This window comes from Tauraco erythrolophus, chromosome Z, assembly GCF_009769465.1.
Source record: "Tauraco erythrolophus isolate bTauEry1 chromosome Z, bTauEry1.pri, whole genome shotgun sequence".
Taxonomy (NCBI): domain Eukaryota; kingdom Metazoa; phylum Chordata; class Aves; order Musophagiformes; family Musophagidae; genus Tauraco; species Tauraco erythrolophus.
Genome location: NC_141496.1, coordinates 41377255 through 41393628, shown reverse-complemented (window position 1 = coordinate 41393628; position 16374 = coordinate 41377255). Strand labels below are relative to the sequence as shown.

Genomic DNA, 16374 nt, shown 5'->3' with positions numbered 1-16374 from the left:
TTCCTCTCCTATACCCTCCCAGACCCCTGTAGTCTGCCACTCTGGAAAACAGCCTAGGTTTTTGTGCGGTAGTCCTTGAATAATTTTTTCTTTAAATGATTTGCCAGATCATGTTTGACTCTATGTAATTTTGGTATCTAAAATACCTTGTGGCAAGGGTTGTATAATTTATGTATTGACTCCAACTGTATGCATACAACACGTGTATTTTTGCAAGTTCTGTAATTAGAAGTAGGTTTTCCAGGATTTAGTGGTACAACTACTTCAAACGATCTTGAGAGAAGCAAGAATAATTGCTGAAATGTTTCAAAACATACATAATTCAAGTTAGTCAATTTTTACTTTAAAAATATTGTTGAGAAGCTAATCACTTTTTAAAATATGTTTTTACTCACAGTATATGAGCAGGTAGTTTTATACACCTTTCAGTCAATATATTGCTTGCCTGTGTACAACAATCACCCTCATAATACAAAAAAATACACAGAATGAAGTGCACTGCTAAGCATAGTCATCAGTCTGCCTAGATTAGTAGTATGGCCATCACCTTGCATTTTCTTATGCCAGAGCTTCAGAAAACCAAGTTTGCTACTATTTCTGCTGAGGCTGGAACCTAAGTGTGGAGCAGTGATTATTGCATTAGGGAAAAAACAATCATAATCCCACTCCTGCTGTCTCTCCAAGAAAATACAATCCCTTTTCTCTAGGGTCTGTATTCACTGTTCTCCAGATCATCTTTGCTACCTCTTTGTTGTCCTCTTCATTGTGTTCACTGTTGAGAAGGCCTGAATAGACTTTGACAGAATGGTATATACATATGTACATACATACACACCTCCATACATGTGTATATTCGTGCACATATACATACCTATGTGTGTGTATGTATGTGTATATATATGCATGTATATACGTATATATGTGTATATATCTCCACAAGCACAGACACACACTCACACACACATGCGTACATGTGCTCTTGGTACACTAGGGCGCTTACATGACTGCAGAACACAAACCACTTACATCCATATGCTTTTTTAGCTTGTGTGTAGGATCTATTTCAGGGATTGTCTGTCAGCCAGGACTGAGATATGCTTGAAGGTGTTCTCTGAGTCCAGAGTTTACCTGTCGTTCCTCTCACTCCATCTCATTACCATTCTACCTTTTACTAAAGGTTGTCTGCCATTAAAATTAGATATTGGGCAGAATATATCCAATTTGTCACAGGCAGAGCAAGTACAACTCAAGTGAAGTCAGAGAAGCTGTTTGTTTTAGAAATGAATGTAACCCACTGATTTGAATATGTTAAGTAATGCAGAGTTTGTGTGAATTATAACAAAATCAGGTTTTTAAATTTAGCTACAGGCAAATAGGCTGATTTCTTGTTTCACAGTTGTAACCCACCTGCCGTTCCCTACCTTGGAATGTACCTGACGGACCTGGCATTCATTGAAGAAGGAACACCAAACTTTACTGAGGAAGGCCTTGTCAATTTTTCCAAAATGAGAATGGTAATTTTCAATTCCTTATACGCTCTCCCAACAGGTGTTTAATTATGTGAGTGAAGTATTGATTTAATTACAACTCCTTTGAATTTACCTTCTAAGATTTAAGTTCTAGGATGTACAAGTATATTGGCATCGTGCAAGATAGGTAGCTATTTGAAAGCAATTACTCGATCCAGTCTTCTATCACCACCTTCTGGTAAACTGGATGTTTTTACAGGGTAAGTTTGTTCTTTGAAAAGTGACAGACAGAAAAAGCAGCCATCTAAAGTTCATGAAGGAGCAACAAAAGACTTTTTGAAATAACCAAAATTAAAGGAATGTAGTGATTCACCAGAAAGCAGTAATCACAGTCTTTTCAAGCGTGCTAGGGTCTGTCTAAAAAAGCATTTTAAAGTTGATTTCTGTCCAACTACCACATATCATCATTTTTTAACAACTCCTCAGAGGCAAGCATGGAAGTTTTTCTTCTGATCTCAGTGTAGTGCCCTTATTATGGCTACACATTGCAGCAGTCACTCAAGGCAAAGGGAAGAGAGGTTATCAGTATGGGGAGAGAGAGACAAGGTGATTCACTTGAGGCTGACTGAACAGTAAATGGCTGATTTAGGAAAGTGAAATCCTTGGAAGCCATTAGTAGATGATCTCTGCCCTTCCCTTCCCTCCTCCTAGAATAAATTGCATAATTTAGTGCAAAATTCTTGCCGTATGAGGCTTAGCTGAAGTCAAAATGCAGTTGTGCTTACTCATATACATGTATTCTTTTCGAAGATCTCACATATCATCAGGGAAATACGCCAGTTCCAGCAGACCTCCTACCGCATAGAGCATCAGCAGAAGGTAAGGCTTTTCTTAGGCACTGTCACCTACTAATGAAATCACAGCTGTGGTAGCAATTAGTTGTAAGATAAAGCTGTTGTTGAAAGCTAAAATCGATGTATTCTGCTCCCACACACAGCAAAGAGAAGACAGGCAGAAATATGGACAGGTACTCTGGGGCTGTAATAATACCCTCACCCTGGCAGAAACTCTTTATTTGACACTGTATATAGGAGCAAGTTTTTTCCTTTTTCTCTGGAAGCTCTCTCGGGTTTGCAGCCTTCGTGGGTCTGGGGTACAAGGGAATGGGTTCAAAGAGAAATGTGTTCTCCTTGCCCAGTTGGAAGCATAATTCCCCAGCGAATCCCAGAATATTGGGATCAGGGGACAGGAGATGTCCTAAACATCTGCTGATGCTGTGTGCATCCTGCAGTTCTTTTCCCCTTGACCCTCATGGGAGTGATGAAAATTTGCCCAAAGCCAGTCTTTGCTTTCAGAGGAGATTTCATCTCCGATTCCAAAAGAGCAACATGGGCTTAGGTAACCAGGCTAAGGACTTGCCTATTCCTGAGAGGCTGTACTTGATTTGTAGAGCAGTGCTGTTGCAGCTTTACACCACTCAAACGAGCAGTTGTGTTTCTCAAGAAAACAACGCAAGGGATCTCAGGATCTGAAATGAGCTGAAGGGGAAAAGGAAAGGAGAGAAATTTTTGTGCAACTAACATACAGTTGTCTTCATCTGTGTTTTCTCCATTCCAGGTCACTCACTATTTACTTGACAAGACACTCATCATAGACGAAGATACCTTGTATGAGCTTTCCTTAAAGATTGAACCCCGACTCCCTGCCTGAAGAGCCAGCTTTGCCTCAAAGTCTACAGAAAGCTTTAGTACAATGAACAAAATCATGCATGCCAAGTCCTAAAGACAGCAAGGGAAATATTGAGAATAATGCAAGCTCTCTTTTACAATAAGAGATACAGAGCCACACAGCATTTCCCTCTCAGGCAAGGAAAAAGAGCATTGGAGGTGGAAGACAAAGATGCTTCCTACCTGGATTAAGTGATTGCTGCTTTGCAAAGATAATGTTTTGCAGTAGGGACTATGCATATAATGCAAAATAGGTGACTTTCCTGTGAATGAGTACTCGTCGTAGCCATCTTGTGTGACAAATTAAGGGGACAGGTTTAAATGATGGCAATATACTCAGGTATATTAAGATAAATGAGCAAAATGAGATGGCTGTGATGTGGTCTGGACTGATGGCTAACTATGTATTCACTGAGGCAGAAATGGTAGTGGTGTCCTCATACCATGTTAACTTCATTGAAAAAACAGGATCTTAACAGTCATCTGCTATCTTGGAGTGACATTAAAGTAGCACCTAGTATCTTCAGGTCTGCAGTTGTTCAGAATACTTGCTATACATTTAATGCTACCCTTTATAAAATATTACCTTCTTTAAATGTCTTGTCAGCCTTTTCTAAGGTGACTGATTTTACCTATAAATGAATTGTAAATATTTTATCACAATAAGAGTATTTACAGCATGGAAAGCAATTTAACTAGTTGAATAGCTGTAAATAGTTGCCAGCCTTTGCCAGCTTCAGCTGGGAAATACAAGGTTAGGAGCTCTACCTGAGACTCGAGAAATCCAGACGTACAGTGAAGGGGAAGGTTAGTCATGTTGCACACAGCCCTGGAAAAGGCACTTTATTTTTCTGCACCTCCTGCAGCTTCTCTGACAAGTCAGGCTACAGAGCACTTTCTGCACACACTGTGGAGAGAAATACATGTCTGGTCTGGCAATGGGTAGTGGTCAGCAATGAACATGAGGAGTTGGAGTGACAGTTCTGTTTTACGTGGAATCAGTAGTTTTAAAAATGTCTATTTTTTTTGTTCAGCCATTTGGCACTGACTTAGCTCTAAAATTATTCACATCAGTGGCAAACTTTGAATGCCAGCAAACACAGACTATGTATTTTTATCTGAGCTACTAGTTATCATTTGTATATGGGCATATGTTTAAGAAAATGTACTATTTGTAAATGTTTTCAAAGCCCATGCTTTTGTGACATACCAGGTAGATAGATGTCATTTCTACAGCTAGTTGGTACTTCCAAAATTTTTCTCATCAAGAGTGGCCTGTTGTAGCTGCATGGAAAGTGAGCTCAAACGCATGCTGTAAAACACAGGTATTAGCACTGTTGAAAAAAATTGGCTGGAAAAGTGTCCTTACTTTTCCAATGATATTCAGCCAGTTGAAGAAATAGGGCTATATCACTGTATACCTCCCTTAAATCCTCTCAGGGAGACAGATGTTTAAAATAGATTGTGACCTAGGCCTATTTGATCTGACATTTCTTACCACAGTCATGATGCTTCTTAACGCTGGCGATGAAAATGGATCTGCCTGGCTTGTGATTTTTGTCTTTATTTGCACTTTAATTATATTGCTGGCCCAGCCCAGAGGTGCACAATAAATTCCATTCATTCTGTCTGAGTGTAACTGCTAGCATTTATAAATGTACCTTAGCAAATATAAATTTCATCAAGGTTCTTCACCATGAGGACCACCTCTTTGTAAATAACTGCATGAGGGAATGTCACAAATACTGGAAAATTCCTCAATTAGAAATGCAGACAGCAACAGAAAAGGAAATTCCAGAAACACTTTAGATAATTCTGGCTAATGGTTGCTGTAGAAATGAACGTGGAAAATGTTACTTATAGAAGCTTTTTATTGTCAAAAATGTGCTTGTTCTTTTCACTAATGACTGACAAGAAGCTGATTGCATCCCAATGCATGATATGAAAAAAAAAGCATGGTATATTTGGACCACAGAAACAACTTACTGTATATCTTCTGTATGAAAGCAGTTAAAATACGGTAGTTTCAAAACACACTTTGAAGTAATGAAGAAACAGGGAAAAAGTGGTCTAAAAAGTGATTTATTAACTTGATTTTATTGTTTCTCTGTTAAAAAAGAAAATGTGTAACGACCATCAATGTCAATTAGCATCTCTGTTGTATGCTGTTAACTGCTGCTTTATCTGCCTGTACCCAATTTTACCAAACTTCCTGGATGTTCTTAGGGTACAGGGCACAATTCTTCATCTTACTCTTTTCACAGTTCGTTGTTTTGTACTTTGTGTGTATCGGTTCTTCAGAGTTACAAAACATTCAATGCATTTTAACGCTTGCAATACGCAGGGATGGTGCTGTGCTCATGCTACAGTATTACAAATGGACAGAGAGGAAGGCAAAGGATTAGACATAGATTTTTTCAAAGGTGCTGAGCATCCATATCTTAAACACAGTAGACAATGTGGTCATTCAGCCCCTCTGGAAAAGCAATACTATTTATATGCCAAAAGTTACCTCTTGGGTCAGTGGCGCAATTTAGATTAAAATCACTAGAGTGACTAGATAACTTAATTTGTGTTCAGAGAAAAAAAAAAACAAAACAAAAAACAACCAACAACAAAACGAAACAAAAGAAGGTTATGGTCACAGTAATGTTTGATTTGCTGATGACTAACATTAATCTTTTTGGTTGGGGATGCAATGCGTTTGTTAAAATACAGGAGGTGACTTCTCAAAGACGTGAGCGTGCATTGTGTTACCCACACCCTATAGCCAGTGTCGCAGCCCTCATCAGAGCTGGGAACAGCTGCTCTGCAGAAATCCTACACAGCGAGTGTGGAGCGGCGTGTCTGCCCCGCAGTCGGGTTGTATACTTCACCCGTAAGCGGCCCGAGTGCCTGTGCTACAGTACTGCTGCAGTGTTTGAGCTGTGGCGATAGTTAGGAGGCAGCAGCAACCTGCTTTATGTGAGGCTTTGCCTAGCACACCTATATAACCAGCTAGCGCAGTGATCTCCCTGTACAGCGCACAGGGATTGTGGAGCTTCTTGCCACCAGCTTCTCTGTGCCACTCCACCACAGCCATATAACATATCTGTAGAGAGAGAAATCCCACCCACTGTTTGCCTCTGGTGTTTTAGGGAGGATGTCTCCAAGTGAGGACCTCGTCCTTTGGATCTTGCTGTCTTTTAGGATGTTGTCCATCATAGCTTTCCATGCCGTGGAAGCAGAGCAGACTTGCTTTTCTGCAATCACAGCTGAAGAAGCCTGGCTGATTCAGGATTTGTAAGAAGGAGAAGGGCTGAAGCACCTGTCACTTGCCTTTCTTAGCTCCTCAGCCCTGCTGCGCCAGTCGGATGCAAAAGCAGTTCTCACGCTGGAGGGGCTGTTCCCTTCTGCACTCTCCGGACAAAAACACCTCAGGGTGTACGGGCTGGCCGGCTGCAATGGGGATAGCATATTTCACCCACTGGTCCCGCAGTGGGCACGTTCGCCAGCAAAGTCCGAGGGGAGTTTTGCAGTACTTTTCATTGCATAATTAGCAGCCTGGATTCAGCCTGCAGTTATCTGGGAACCTAGGCAGCAGCACGGACATGTCCCCTTCCATGTGACGGAGAGCACTTGTCCCACGTTGATACGGGGTTTAGAGTTGCCTTCACCCCAGCCTTCACTCCCCACCCCCTCCCTCTCCTCCTTCCACTAAATCCACCAGTGTTTTTAGTGGACTGGGCCCCTGATTAGTCGTATGTGGAAGGAAAACTAGATCCGTCGAATTTACAGTGGCAGTAAGCGTATATTCTATCCCTTTCTTTCGGCTAGTCCTGTAACACAGGGGCGCATAGCTTCATAGTGAGATATGATATGGGGACTGATCACCCGTCTAAAAGAACAGAAGAGGTCTCCATCCTCTTCGGGCTTTCCTAGTTCTTAATACTGATTATTCTGTAGGATGAAAAAAGAACTTAACTATTTAAGTATTTATTAACATTAACCATGTTGATTTTGATTTCAGGACACGTTCATTACCCCAAACTTTCCTTCATAATCTTTATTTATTTTTAAAGGATTTGAAAAAAAAAATGTCTTATTTGTATGGATATTCAGTCTTTCCTCCTTTCACTAATATCAGCAACATTAAACTTAGATGTATGATTTAAAATTCTGACTGATAGAGACATTTTTACCCACTTATAATTATTAGTAAGGGCAAAATCCTTCAGACCTCATTCTGATAATACCTTAGGCTTCACTGAGAGCTTTTCATAAGTAAGTATTTGGGGATCTGGCTCTCAGCTATTTGCCTGTTAACAGTTTTTGCCTCCAAAGGTCAAATGTCTCTGTGTAGGATGCTTTGTGTCCAATACGCTGCTCAACTCTGGTTGTTCTGTTGTACCTTTACTTTTGAAGTAGTCTCCAAAGTTTTGTTCTTTAGGAGAATAGATACACGTTTATTTGACAGATGTACCTATATCTAACATGTTACTTAGTGCACAATCCAGATGTTTTTGCATGTATTGTAACTTATCTTTTGACTTGAGGTTATTGCTTTGTATTGTTAGTAAGGCATATCAGGCAGGGTGTTGTGCCTATATGCTAATTAAACATTCTTTTTTTCCCCTGAGTTTCAAGAGTCCATACTGGTATCTGTTTATTTTTTTACCCCTCAATGGTGAATAATTAAATCTTCTCCTTCTGAATTACTGAGTCTTTTAGAGAAACATGGGAGAGGAAGGGACAAGCCATTCATAAGAAGGCTCATTCTGGGTCTCTTTACTGGGAAAGAATGGTTTGAATTACTGCACTTTGTTCTTTGTTTGCTCGTGCTGCATTGCAGCTGCTGTCGGCATCATTGGGAATAGCGCTGATTTTAACTTGGAACATAGAATGAAGCCTACTTCATACACAACTAGAAATACTGATCCACTGTGAAGCATACAGCATAAATAACTAAATAAAACGTGCAACAGATTAAACTGAACCAGCCACAGAACTCTTTCTTCTTCAGCTGAGGAAAGCCTCTCCCCTTCCACATCTTCATTCCCTTTATAGGAAGGTGCAAGTAGGTGGAATTTTAATATCATTTCAGAAGGTGTTCAAGGACTTCTGATTTCAATAGACTATTTCTTTAGGCAAAAGGCAATGAATTATATAAATAGAGAGTAAATAAAATTGTCTCTAAATTCTTTAAATTGTTGGTTTGGGTTTGGTCTTTGGTCTAAACATCCCTAGATTTCCCTTGGCTGGCGTCCTGCCCTGGATTTAAATAAATAGTATAGCCACATTTTATACTCAAGTAAACACAGAAAATATTTTAGGTTTGTAAGTATGATATGTCCCTCCTTCTGTGATAGGAAAACAAGCCACACAGAGATCAAATTACTTGCAGATAGAAGCAAAATAGAGTTTAAGGCTACAAAACCAGGTCTCCAGCTTCTGCTATATGCTTTAATCACTGTTTACTGCTTTCTTTTGTTGAACTGGGTAATTTTTTTAGGATAGAAAGATGCCTATTAAATTTGTTTCAAAAGTTAACGTATTTTAAGTAGCTAAACAGTAATGGCACATCAGGTCTGTGTAAGATGGAGATAAAGCAAGTGACGTATTAAAATCAGCATCTATTCAGTATTCTATGACCTTGCGATCACGTTTTCTGCAATATTTCTACATTTTTGGTGTTTCACATAAAGACTGAAATTGATTGAGAGAGCAACTTACTCTTGAAGTTGTCAGATATTTTCAGTGTGAGAAAAAAAAAAAATCAAACTATTTGCCAAGCAGCTCTATTTAAAAGTACTGCAGGATAATTTTAATATCAAGTTGTTTTCCTCACACTTTAAATCATTTCATTAACCTCATGCCAGAGTTGGCTGGTTCTACATCTTTCTCCTAAGACCACCACCATAGGATCATAGAATCACAGAATCACGGAATGGTTTGGATTGGAAGAGACATTCAGAGATTATCTAGTCCAGCCCCCTGCCGTGGGCAGGGACATGTCTCACGAGGTTGGGAGGTCAGGTTACCCAAAGCCGCATCTAACCTGACCTTGAACACTGTCAAGGATGGAGTATCCAGAACTTCTCTGGGCAACCTGTTCCAGTGTCTCATCACCTTCACTGTAAAAACTTTCTTCCTTATACGCAATCAAAATCTACCGTCTTTCAGTGCCTAGGGGCCCTGGTAGTAAGTCTCTATCTTCCCTGTAAGCCCCTTTTATACATTGAAAAGCCACAATAAGTTCTCCCTGGAGCCCTCTCTTGTCCAGGCTGAACAACCCCAACTCTCTCAACCTTTTCTCATAGGAGAGATGTTCCAGCCCTCTGATCATTTCTGTGGCTCTACTCAGGACTCGCTCCAACAGGTCTATGTTTTTCCTGTGTTGGGGACCCCAGAGCTGAATGCAGTACTGCAAGTGAGGTCTCACCAGAGTGGAGTAGAGGAGGAGAAACCTTCCTCGATCTGCTGGCCACGCTTCTTTAGATGCAGCCCAGGATACAGTTCACTTTCTGGGCTGCAAGCGCACACTGGCAGTTTATGTCCAATTTTGTGTCCAGAAGTATCCCAAAGCCCTTCTCTGCAGGGCTGCCCTCAGCCCCTTCATCCTCCAGTCTGTACTGGTATCAGGGATTGCCCAAATCCCATGCAGGACCTTGCACTTGGCCTTGCTTAAGCTGATCATGTTCACACGGGCTCACTCCTCCAGCCCATGAAAGTCCCTCTGGATGGCATCCCTTCCCTCTAGTGAATGAACTATACTACTCAATTTTGTGTCAGCTGCAAACTTGCTGAAAGTGCACTCAATCTCACTGTCTATGCCATTAATAAAGATACCACATAGTATTGGTCCTAGTATGGACACCTGAGTTTTACCACTGATTACTGGTTTCCACTTGGACATTGAGCCATTGACCATGACTCTTCAGGCGCTACCATCCAGCCAGTTCCTTATCTGTATAACGGTCCATCTGTCAAATCCATATCTCTCTAATTTAGAGAGAAGGATGTTGTGCAGTGTCAAAGGCCTTACAGAAGTCCAGCTAGATGACATCTGTAGCTCTTCCCTTGTCCACTGATGCCGTCATTCCATCATAGAAGACCACTAGATTAGTCAGCCATGATGTGCCATGTTGCTGTCTCTCCTCAGCTTCCTGTCTTCTATATATTTCAAAATGTCTTCCAGGAGGATCTGCTCCATGATCTTACTGGATTATTATTTAAGAAGAATTTAGCGGGGGGGGGCGGCTGTTTTCTATTTTTAGTATGCTGCAAGAAAACAACTAAATACTCTGTAAAATGATAGATTCATTGAAACGATGAAATCTCTGAGAAAATCTGACAGTGCACATCCCTTTTTAATTTTGACCATGGAGACAGAGGGGGAAGCTAGTTGGTACAGGCTGTTCAAAATCCTCAGCTCTGTGAAGAAAAAACTGAAATTGGTCTTGACTGATTGTGCGAAGATAATGAATGTGAACTGTGAGGACTGAACTATCCCTTGAAAGCTATATTCTAATTCCTGTCCCTATCTGTGTGTAGCCTAGGAGAAGAAAAATTTGAGAAGTGCAGATTTTTCTTGAAATTTCCGGTTGCAAAGAGGATGAAAACAATCACTAGTGTTCTTTCCGATTCCCTGACTGCTGGAACCAAGCCTGCACATGTAAGTTGGTAAGTGTAGAAAGCAGAAGCCGTTTAAAATTTGTTTCCTTAGAGGTAGCAACTTCACTGTGTAAGCATCTTTGAATCAGAGATCAACATACCATACTAATGCTCATGGTGTGGACATGCCTAGACAGATGGGTCAGAAACAGTGACAATTGTTACTAAAGGCTTGTGTTCTCTCCTGCTAATTTTCTGGAAGCTTTTCATTTATACAGATCGGGGACAATATGCAAAATCATGTCTAGATCCTAGGTATGTTTCACATAAATCAAAAGTAGTTACTTTTCCAGCCAGAGAAGACACAAAGTCCTATCAATGCTTTCTGTTCTGCCTTATATTGAAATATTTTATTTATTCCATTTCGTTTACTGCTAAAATTTTGTCTCCAATGGGACAGCTATCTGAAAAAGACAACTTTTTTCCTTCTCTAAGCATGCCTGCTGAAGTTTCCATGACAAAGAAATGTTGGATCAGCATGGTGGAAAGAGGGAAGTTGTCCAAAGTTCAACATATCTGAATATGTTTGTTGGCCATGTTTCTCTTTTGAATTCCCTGACAATTGCAATCTCAGAGCTGATTGATTTCACCATTTTGGTAGTTTTAAATTAACTGCTGTATTTTCAGTACTGTTTTGTGAGGGTATTCTGAGTGTGTATTCTGAGGAGAAAGCAGTGGCCTGCTGGATCATAAGCCTCCATCACTTGCCATGGCTGACCCTGCAGCAGCTGCAGGAGAGCAGAATGAATATCCTCTGCTGGGCCATAGAGCAGAGGATGTCAAGATTTCTTCTTGTAAAGCAGTAATGTTTGTTTGTAACCACATTCTCAACATATACCCTGAGAGAAAATAGCATTTCCATGAGATACAAATACTCTTTTTTCATTTTTTGAATGAGACAAAAGCTTCTCCAAAATGTCACGCAAGAGCAACTTTTCAAAAGGCTGAAATGGTCTGAAACAGAATTGTCAAAACTTTCACACTCATGATCTACACTAGACAATTCCTACCTTCAGTCCTGCTGCTCTAATTAAAGCCATATGTGTTGCAACTGTGCAATGCTGTCTGCAACATGGCTGGCAAAAATAATATGATCACCCCTTAGGCCATTGCACTTAAAGCCACATGGTTCTGATGTAAAGGATTTTGGATATTCCAGCTTTTCTGAAGGGTCAACTCCATTTTTAGGAAAACATTTTCTCCTCCTTTCGGCCAGAAAACACACTGCTAATTACAGAGAACCTTTCCTAGAGTATGTGGTGGATGTCCTGTGAAAAGCAACTTCAATAACTTAAAATAATGGGTTATTTTTGACAGGTTGGTTGGATCTAGCTGAGCTCTTTATTTAGTAGACTTATATTAGAACCTCAAAGTGCCTTTCTCTGGAGTAATCATAACTGTAGGAGGACTGTTCTTTGCCTGTTTATGCACTTGGTCTTGGTGAATTTGTGCCCGTGCTTGGCACCAAGTACTTGCTTAAATTCCAACAACTTCAGTGGGACATAAGTGGTTGAATGCCACCTCAAAATAGAAGGTTTCTCCAGTTTGAGGTCTCAGTGACTGCAAATACTCTATGTAAGTGGATATTGAACATCCACCACAGGGAAATCTCAGTAAGAGATGTGGTAACCATTTGGTAGACAATTATATTTATTCCCAAGATGGTATGCTTCACTGCATTATTCTATCTTTGGGAATCTTAGGAATTAAGGACTCATTAAACTTGAAAACCAGTGATTGCCATTGCACTGGGGGCAAGCCGACTGCCAGTTTATAAGGACATCATGTGTAGTGGCTCTTTGCAGCTGTAAAATATCGGAGCTGACTCCAACAGCAGGAGAGCTAGTGATTAGTGTCCTCGCAAGCTCTTCAGAAAAAACATGGCATCCTCCATTTCCTAATTTAATACATATGCTGAGTAAGAATAACTAGGCTTACAGTTTCTGTCCTGATTGCTTTCACTACTATATTCCATTATAGATGGAAATTCTACTTCATAGACATTTTATTTGAAAGAAATGTGCTATTCGGAAAGGCCTTCCCATAAAACAAAACTATCTTCGTCTGTTCCGTATAGGTAACTTCTCTGTTCAGCAGCTTTCACAACAAACTCCAATGGGGCACAAATTATTGCTGAATTTCAGCTGAACTCCCTGTGCAGGGCTGTACAGGGACAGATGGCATTAATATGAATAGCAATAGGATTAACACTCAGCTACTGCTACCTCCTCAGCACGAGCAATGAAACCAAGACAGCATTTTAATTGGGAAATTTCACATCAATATTTAGATTAGATAGAGATGAAAATAGGGTGTTATTTATGGATGGTTCTTAGCATCCTAACTGTTTCTGTAACCGAGTTCCTCACAAAATAGATCAAAAAGCAGTAGTAAGTCCAAGCTATTTTTTGAGTATTAATGATATATTCTTCAGAAATCATAAGAGAACTTGCTAGCACTCTTTGCCAGGTGTTTGTGACGTTAGCTAGCAGGCTGAGTTTTGTTTGCATCTCCTGCCAGGCTTTGAGCTGGCAATAGCTCAAACGTGCGTAAGCCAGAAAGGCACCTCAGTCCGTGGTATCACCTACTCTGGGGTGAAGGTCTTTGTCTGTTCAAGGGCTATATAAAAAAGGCTGCCTTTAGTCAAAAATCTAAAATGAGGTACGCGCCTAAGTCGTGAGATGCTGAAGTGGCGTGCGGGAGCTGCGTAGCTAACAAAGAGATGACAGCCACCGCAGAAGAAGTGTTAGGACACAGAGATCTGCAAAAATGCAGTCTGGGAGCCTTACGGCGGCAGCAAAAGATGTGACACAGCCACAAAGGAGCTCTTGCCGAGCACGAAAGGAAAAGTTTGTTTTTGTTTTCTTCGCCAGTTTCTGCACAGAGGTGGATTTGTTGTGCTCGTATTTATGTACTTGCATTACCTCCAGAGATCCTCAATTGGATGATTTTTTTTTTTCTGTTGATACCATAAACATAGTGTTAGGTTGATAAAAAGCATGTGTGGTAAAGAGAAAGTGTTTTAAACACTCGGTAGTCCAGATGCATTGACCTGGAGTGGCTGTTTTGTTTTTAATTATGGTGGGCATGCATGGCTCTCATTAATCCAAACAAGTAATGACATTTTGCAGGAAAGATGCCTATGTTTTGTAAAGTTTCAAAAATCTGAGATTTGGGTTTAGGAAATCGCTATGTATAATTCAAAGAATATTAAATGTACAAAGGAACAAGCATTTTAAAGTCTTGGGTTTTTTAAAGCTGCACAGTACTGGCCTCTGTGTTCCTCTGTCAGCCTCAATAAATGTTTGGCTTCAGTGGAAGTAGAGCTAGGTGAATGAAATTGATTATACTTTTTTCCTTTCCAGCTTTCCAAACCTTTAAAAAATACTATAGTAATTCTGAATGGGAGGCTTCAGATATCCTCCTTTAACTTTTCACGTTTCTGCACCCCTCTGCCTTACACAGAGTCACGAACAAATGTCGTGAATTAAAAAGTAAAGGGAAAAAGAAAATGCCTGCTGTGATCTCAGCTCGTTCTGGGTCCCATTCCCAACTCTGACCCGTTTCCATCTGGGATGCACGCAGGTGGATTTGTCCTGCTCTCTCAGGGGTAGTTCAGGCAAATAAGGGCAATCTGGCACAGAAACTGCTCTTGACCTTTCTCTTTCAGCTGTTACTAAATGGGCCCTCGGGAGTGAATCAGCGGAGGTGCTTCTCGTTGCAGTTAAGCATCTGGACAACCATGTGCCGACGTGAACTCTTTCCCCTTGAGAAGCGTTTGAAAGACGACGTTGCTGTCACCCAACTGCTACATGACCCCCTCCTGCCGCGTCCTGCTTGTGTCCCCAAGGGCACCCTTGTGAGAGCAAATGTCATTCATGTAACCCAGTGGAATAGGATTGGCCACCGCAGCAATTATTTTCGTTTCACTCGCCTCCTTTTTCCCCCCTCTCATATTACCTGGGTTCTTGTCAGTGCACCAACTTGTTATTCCCTTTACACTGTGGGCTCGCTGCAGGCAGCAGGACGTCTCTACCTTCAGCTCCAAGGTCAGTTTCACTACTTCTATTGCTTTTCTAGCCTCAAATGGTAGCGTGTAAAATATAGGGGTTATTAAAAAATAATTCAAAGTTTTTGTGATTTTAACTGTAGCTCTCTGCAGTGCAGAGATGAGGGTTTTATACTGTAAAATAGTGTCGGGCTGATTCAGAAAGGCAGGCACTCCCTGCAGCTTGGTTGGGCTTCAGTAGGAGAATTTGGGCTTCTGAATTTCTCCAGGTCAGGTCTGACTGGCCAGACCTTCAGCTCACAGAAATCAAAAATCATGGTATTACTAAGGGGTAGTTACTAAGGGGTAGTTGTCTGATCTATAAAGAGTCATGGTCTTTTTCCATGTCTTCTCTATTCATACCAATCTATTCATAGATTCATAGTTGGGATATTTTTTTCCAAATTATTAGATTTTTATAACCATTCACTGACCTCTGGCATTACAAGGAGAAAGAAACGGAAATTTAGTTGATTTTTCGTAGAGATATTCCGTGCTGTGATTAAGGCAGAGTTAGAACGATGTCTGCACTGGCATTGTTTCTGCACACCGGAGACTGTATCTTAAACCCAGACTAGTCGAAAAGGTTTGAGTCTTGCTGAGGGTGAGCTATAAGAAACTGAAAAAAAACATCAATGTTGCCTTATGAGATTTAATGTTTTTTAGTTTATTTCTTATCCTCTGAACCTGTAGAGTGACACAGCAAACCAAGAGCAATGTAAACTGTTTTCTGGGCATCTAAAAATGGTCTCTCGTGCTTGTAGTCACTTCTGACATTTATTGCAGGTGTTTCTAAAGTGCCAGCAACTTCCATAGACGGGCAGAGAAAACTTTCCACTGGCACCTGTAGGCTTTAGCTCAAGCTAAAGATGACTCAAAGGAATTACTTCTCAAATATAAAAGACCAGCCTCCTTCTCCCTCCACCACGTGAAAGTTCAGCTAACTGCAGTAATACCATTAGCTAAACAGCTTGACAGTTTGAGACGCGCATATACATTATCTGTGATTATGAGCCTGTGTGAACTTTAGCTATGACTCTGCCATTCCTCTAAAATGTCGCTCAGGATCACATGGAGTGGCAATTAATACCACCCATGGCATCGTTCAAATATTTAATCTAGTTCTATTTGTAGAAATGTCACTGTAACCCTTGTATCTTCCTTCCCTCCTTGGCTAAAAGCACATCTGCTGCCTAGTGTGAAATATAAGATAACCAATACCTGTGTTTGAACACATTAAGAAAAAAATGGAGCTGAAAACTCCCTCTTTAAAAGATGTTCAAGAAGAAAAGAATAGCTTCTTCTGGAGAGTATCTTCACCTTTAACAGAGGCTTTAATCTAGGTGTATCATGAACAAGAGGGAAAACTAGTTTAAGGCCTTGAAATAGGCATTCTCCAATTTTTTTCATCCTGGGGTTCAAACTGTGGTTACAAATAGCCCCTTCACCTTAAACAACGCTTAGAATCATAGAATTT

General features: G+C 40.5%; 1 protein-coding gene across 3 annotated transcripts in view; it reads left to right on the top strand.

Annotated features, from left to right (window-relative positions):
* RASGRF2 (Ras protein specific guanine nucleotide releasing factor 2) overlaps nt 1–3179 on the top strand; it is a 148864-nt gene extending 145685 nt beyond the window's left edge. For all 3 annotated transcript variants that reach the window (XM_086629176.1, XM_086629175.1, XM_086629174.1), the window contains exons 25-27: nt 1397–1514; nt 2280–2348; nt 3087–3179. In XM_086629176.1, coding sequence (XP_086485302.1) covers nt 1397–1514; nt 2280–2348; nt 3087–3179 — 280 coding nt within the window. The remainder of the gene's footprint in view (nt 1–1396; nt 1515–2279; nt 2349–3086) is intronic.
* The last annotated feature ends 13195 nt before the right edge of the window (nt 3180–16374 follow it).